Source organism: Crotalus tigris, unplaced genomic scaffold (assembly GCF_016545835.1).
Source record: "Crotalus tigris isolate CLP2741 ecotype Arizona unplaced genomic scaffold, ASM1654583v1 scf7180000018210.256481, whole genome shotgun sequence".
NCBI lineage: Eukaryota > Metazoa > Chordata > Lepidosauria > Squamata > Viperidae > Crotalus > Crotalus tigris.
In genome coordinates, this window is record NW_024096883.1 from 137,509 (window position 1) to 144,213 (window position 6,705).

The 6,705-nt window shown below is 36.0% G+C and overlaps 1 protein-coding gene across 5 annotated transcripts in view; it reads left to right on the forward strand.

Annotated features, from left to right (window-relative positions):
• Positions 1-5,492, forward strand: part of CUNH6orf118 (chromosome unknown C6orf118 homolog) — a 29,568-nt gene extending 24,076 nt beyond the window's left edge. For all 5 annotated transcript variants that reach the window (XM_039348929.1, XM_039348930.1, XM_039348928.1 and 2 more), the window contains 2 exons: positions 498-559; positions 2,804-5,492. In XM_039348929.1, coding sequence (XP_039204863.1) covers positions 498-559; positions 2,804-2,903 — 162 coding nt within the window. In that variant the 3' untranslated portion in view covers positions 2,904-5,492. The remainder of the gene's footprint in view (positions 1-497; positions 560-2,803) is intronic.
• Positions 5,493-6,705: the final 1,213 nt, after the last annotated feature.

The window sequence follows — 6,705 nt, forward strand, 5'->3', positions numbered from 1 at the left end:
AGTTCTTGTGAGGTGCCGTCCATCCCTTGCCAGTAGTCCTTCATATAGGTAATGCAGACCACGGTCTAGGAAGCTGAAGTTCTGTTGACGATACCAGTTTTTAAGCCAGTGGTTCATTTCTAAAATCCTTTGGTCCCTCACTGGATGTTGGCCTTTTGTTGAAAGTATAGATGAAAACTCCACTTGTGTTCCTAATTCTTTAATTTTCTTGCATAGCTGTTCATAATCTCTAGTTATTGTTTTCAGAATCATTGTAGTATCATTGGTTTCCCAAGTGTAGGAGAAGTCTGCTTTGTGCTACCTGCCTGCTATGCACTAACAGTATATATTATATTGTTTCCAATGGCTGTAGCAAGAAGGCTGAAAGAGTCAGAAGGGCACTAAGAATGGCACTTGTTGGGCATGACTAAAGACTCCTGAGATAATAAATATGATGTGTTTTATAGCTTTGTAATGCAGAATGTAATAATCCGATCTTGAATTGTTTTGTGTGATAGGATGCTGAACATAGTATCAGAGTAGCACTAAAAAGGCAGAAGTTTAATGAAGCAAACCAGAGGTAAGTCTGAAGGTTTTAATGGAAACTAAATAGGGCTTAAATTGTATTGAGTTTGTTGGCCACCCTTGGCATCTACCCCTATTTCCATGTACATCATGAGGGCATTTTCTTTATCTCTGCTTAAACAAGAACCTATGCCCATCAGAAATGGAATGAAGGCCTTTCCGTATGAAAATACTGCTTCCAAAACATTTTTTAAAATTATTTTTACACACACACACACACACTTACCACAGGTTATTTTCTACAATACATTTTATGCCCGGCTGTGTAATGATCTCACCACTTAGAGTGCTATGAAAACTAAACTCAGTTATGAAAAAATCATGCGTACTAATATCTTTTTGAAAGTTTTTATATGGTGTTAATATCTCCAGTCTTATGAGTTGTTCAACAGTAGTTCTGTGTCAGTTTTTGATAAATGACATGAAGCTCTGATGATGAGTGATCATACATCACCAATAGTGCTTTAAACATGAACTAATTCCCATTGGTAATTACTAATTAATACACGAATAATTATTAATGACAAATTCCCATTAGTAGTTATTATTGCTCAGTCAATGGAAGGATTTTTCCAGGGTGAAGAAAAACATATGCTACTGTCCATTGTACCATGAAAAGAGACATACATATTATAAAAGCAGGATGAAGCTTTAGAAGACAGGGTCAGCTTGCATTCTTGCAAGAAGAATGAAAATAATTATGATGGGAGTGGGAAAAAACCCCAAACCAACCCATCTTTGTTTCTTAAAGATATGCAATGTTATTTTAAAACTTCAGAAATATCACCGTCCAAAAATTATTAAAAGTAATAATCGTCATTTAGTTAGAAATAATAGAACACCAGTTTAGTCTTGTAGAACCTGCTAATAATTAAAAGTAATTAGCCCTGAGAAAATTAAAAAAGTTGTCCTTATTAAAGTTTTCAAAAAATGCACTAAACTCCTAAGATAGTTTTGCTCTCAGTAAAGTGCAAGTTTGTATTGTTTTAAATAATATGATGAGGTGAGAATATTTGCACAAGATAGCTTATACATGAGAGTGCTCTCAGATTTTGTTCTCCTTATGTTGTGATGATTGTTTCAGAAACTTGTGAAGTATTTGTGAAGCTTCATTCATATTTCTCAGCAACTTTCAGACCGGTGAGCTTCAAACTCCTAGTATCCCCTAGCTAGCATGCTGGCAGAGGAATTCTAGGAGTTGAAGTCCAGACATTTTAAAGTTGTTGAGGTTAAGAATCACTGCTCTATACTAACAGATGAGAGACTCTGAAAGCCAGGGAGAAAGGAGAATCCACATCCATCTTGGAAGCAGAACTATGGGTCACAGTCCTGTTCTATGTAGTCAGAACTGCCTTGTCTGTTTGCCCTGGCTGTTCTTCAGTGTCTTTGAATGGCATTAATGATCAGCAGGGAAGATATTAACAGTGCATCTATTTCATCCCTAAAGCTACAGTTTCCTAAGTTCTGTTACGATTTTCACTGACTGGAGGACACAATATAAGACTCATTTCTTCTGAGTTGTGAAATCCTCACTGGTTTTATGGGTTTCCCCCCCCTCAAGTGTCTTTAGTATATTTATTTTTTAATATGGACTATATTGCAATATATAGCCAACACCCCAGAAGACAAGATCAGGATTCAAAAACATCTTGACAAACTTGAACAGTGGGCCCTATCCAATAAAATGAGTTTTAATGTGGAGAAGAGCAAAGTTTTACATTTAGGCAGGAAAAATCAAAGATATCAGTACACATTAGGCAAGACCTGGCTCAAAAACAGTAACTCTGAGAGGGACCTTGGAATCCTAGTGGACGATCACTTGACTATGAGCCAGCAATGTACAGCAGCTACTATAAAAGCTAATATGATCCTGGGTTGTATAAATAGAGGCATAGTAACAAGATCACGTGAAGTATTAGTACCACTTTATAAAACCCTAGTAAGACCACACCTGGAATACTGCAACCAATTTTGGTGACCATATTACAAAAAAGATGTTGAGACCTTGGAAAAAGTTCAAGAGCAACTAAGATGATCCAAGGCCTGGAGACTAAAACATATGAAGAATGGCTGCAGGACTTGGATTTGGCTAGTCTAAAGAAAGGAAGAAATTGCTGCTTCCGGAAATCCATTCTGGGCCTGAGCAACAAAAAATTAGCTACTGGTTCTGTTGAACTGGTGCGAACTGGCTGAATCCCACGACTGTGCCTTTCCTTTACTGTATTGTTCTTCTTTGTAGGTGTTTGTGGGAGTTAGTGAGGGACTTCTTGCAACCTCATGGAGAAGACATCCTTGAAACCTCATTTGGGTTATTTTCTCAGACATCCTTTCATCATTGATTTAAGTTGTAGGACACAAATGCTCCTATGGAAAAATGGATGGTGTGAGAATTGCATTAAACCATGCTATTTGCATAAAAACAAACAGCAAGTGGGAAGATGGCCAGCAGATTGACATTTGAGATCTCTACCTAACAAGCAGGCACTAAATGAAGATGGCTGCTGTAGAATTTTCATTGCATTCTACCTTAGTAATACAGTGATTGCTAGTTATGATTCTGACTGAGATTCTACCACCATATTTGGTTTATTAATTGCTCATTTATCTTCTCTATTGTCATAAATACTTGAAAAGTAAAAATATTTCTCTTTAAGAAGTAACATGACTGACAGACCAGAATTATGAACTTTATTGAGACCTTTCAACATTTTTCAATGGAGGCAATAAGAAAGAAAATGCATTATTCGGTGTTAAAAATTCCTCCCCCCCCCTCCTCCTCCTCCTCTTCCTCCTCCCTCTCCACTATCCTTATTGCTTTCACCTGTCTGTTGACTGTGTAACTGATGTCTCATAATGTGGTATATATTGCTTGCAGTATATGTTTTGAATTATCCATTCAATTGCATTTGTGGGGGTTAGTGTTTGTTCTATTTATTATGAGTAATTTTAATGGAAATATATATATATATATAATATATGGTTAGAATTAGCATATAATTATATACTATGTACTTAAACTTTCAACAGGTGTGGAGAACCATTGTATTAATGCTAGTGGTATTATTGGGAAAAGGGTGTTGTCAGGAAAACAAAGTTCCTTAGTTCAGTGGTAGGCGCTACAGCCACTCATATGTTCCATCCTACTTTGCAATCCTTAGAGGCTCTCCACTTTCCCAGAATGAGCATGGCTAAAACTGTAGTGATTTGAGGAGGTTAAGGGTTCCCAAAAGAGCCTTCAATTCTACCTGCTTTTCCCACGGAGGAGTAAAAGCCTATTAAATCTACCCAGTCTCCTTCACCAAAAGATGAAAAATTGGGCTCTGCTTATTTCAATTATGTTCTGGTGGCACCAGCCATAGAGGGCATTGAAGGCTATATAACTTCTTGTTTTTTAAAAAAGTCCCTCTTACTAAAGGAAATTCCCCATTGTTGGTTCACTTCAAAAGTAACTTCTGTCCTTCAAAACCTTTTGCTTCAATTTAATTTGAGTTAGTAACTCCAAAGATTGCAGCAGTGAGGAGTTATTTGTGTCCACGTGTAACCCTAATAAAAAACCAATAGCATGAAATATGGGGAAGCCGATAACCATTACTAAATTTGATCTCTTGCATTTTTAGTCCTGTCTTTTTGTTTCTAGGTTTTTGTTTTTGTTTTCCTTATAGGGCTGTTCTTTCAATAAGGCTGATGTTTACTCAGTTACAACTCTTTGATATATGGACGATAAAAATATAAAGATTAATTTTCTGCGTTACAATCTAGTTATAAATTATTGTACTGAATATGCAGATTATAACTCTGGTATGCTAAGTTGGCTATGATTTGAACAGTACTGATAGATTTTCCATGAATTGTGGGTGGGTGGGGAATTAATGAGAAGTACTGGAAATGACAGGTCTTCCAAGAAATCATAGAGAGAGAAAAAGATATAAGACAAGTAATTTACAGTTTATCTCAGAAAGCTGCTTCTTTAGGAATCAGTTCTCTGCTGGTGATTCTTTCCATATGTTTACTCATGAAACTCTTTGATTTTTAGTATCATTACACTTCTACTGTTATAGAGTAAAAGGATCTCTACTTTATGACTTGGATGCAAAAATCATTCCATTTGAATGGAATGTAACTCAGTTTATTCAGGAGGAGTGACTTACTGGTTCCATCTGCAAAACCCATGGACCCACGATGAAGAAGCTGCAAGTGAGAATTAATCATATAATTCTGCAGAATCAAGTAAAAATCACAAGGAATTTCTTGGTTATTAGGGTCTGATGCAATAATAGCAAAGTAGATACCAATAGAAGAACATAAGATATCACAAGGAAGAACTCAGATTGTACTATAACTCTGGACTAACCAATTTATATGGGTGCACTGGCAGGATGGCATCTTGGCTATAAGCAATGGTACTTACCAACATTTCTACTGGTAATTCAATCTATGGAACAAGCACATGCACAGGAATCAAGCACAACCTTGATTTAGCTGACCCTTGTTTATCATAGATTCAGACTCTTTGAAGACCAGTGCAGAACTCAGAGGAATGAAACAATATGTTATTGTGTACTATCTCTCCAACAACCTTATAAATAGTTGGAATTGTCTCCCAAGGCTGTGGGAGATCCAGGGACAAAGGAGCAGAGGACTTTGCTTCAGGATTCTGGCTATCTGTAAGGAATAGGTAACTCCTCTGCTTAGACATTGTGTTAAACTTTAATTTATTTTGTCTGTTTGTGTTTGTAGCCTTATTGACACTACTATTTCCTACTAATGATACATTCTGTGTAACTTCAGACTGTTTTCTCATTTTTAAATTCTTCATATTAATTTAAGAACTGAAATCTATCTCACTGATTATAGTAAGACAGAACCATCTTGTAAAATGCCTGGAATGCTATGTTTTGCATATATATATAACATTGAATATGTGTGTGTGTGTGTGTGTGTGTGTGTGTGTGTGTGTGTGTGTATGTATATATATATATATATATATATATATATATATATATATATATATGCATATATATATGTATGTGTATGTGTGTGTGTGTGTGTACTGCGTTTATCCCTTGTGTGTATATATATGTGTGTGTGTGATTTTGTATATCTCTTTCATAATATATACTCAACGGAGGAAAGAAATGCTGAAATGTTTAGCTACAGAGCTGTATGCTGCAAGGCTCAGAACTTGAATTATGGGAATTTTATTTTCATCTCCCTTTCATCAGAAGGGCAACACAGTTTATGGAAGCCCTATCTGTGACACAGTCTGTGTTAAGGGCAGGATGGCAGCTGAGGTTCTCCCTGGAGGATGAATCAGAGAAAGAGGCAAAGTTAGTGGGCATCTGAGGAAAAAAATTGGAAGTGTGCAGCCTTTCATTCTAATGTTTTATCCACACTGCTGTATGGTTGCAAAGGTGGGCTCAAGTAAAAAACCCAAACCAAACCCAAATTATTCATATTTTCCCCCATTTCCTCTTATTTCTATTTTTTTTCATGTCCCAAACCATAAATCTAATTTGGTGCTTAAACTCTTGTATTATGAATAAAATGTGAAAATGAAAATGAAATGATTTAAGAATATACTACTAAAGCAACACGCAAGATTACTGTCAGTTAACAAAGAATGGTTGCTGGTAATACATGGCAAAACTAATGGAAGCTGATACTATTTTGCAAATGTATAGTATAAGGTACAGTTTGCATTTGGTTCACACTTGTTTTATCTCTCCTGTTAAAATGTTTCATCTGTAGCAAAATGCCTGATTATAGCAGAGTATTCTGAGAAATCCTACCAAACAGTGATCACCATTGTAAAATTAACTTTTTATTTTATAAATTTCATATGGTTCATGGCTAGATGAGGGCTGTGTAGAGGTATATTTCATAGCTTTGAATGCTTTTTCAAACTAAGAGGACCACCAGGTACAAATACAGATGTTCCATTCTTTTATTATCACCCTTTTTTTCAGTTAGCCTCAAGACTTCAAAGTACATCTCACTGAGTCATCTTGTCCACAGAAAACATCTGTGATTAATTTTCCATCAGACCATTTTGTGAACTTTGATTGCCACCTACTTGTGCTGTTCTTCTTTCTCAGTTGATTGTTCCCTAACTGAAGAGAGGAGATTCTATATGGATTTCTT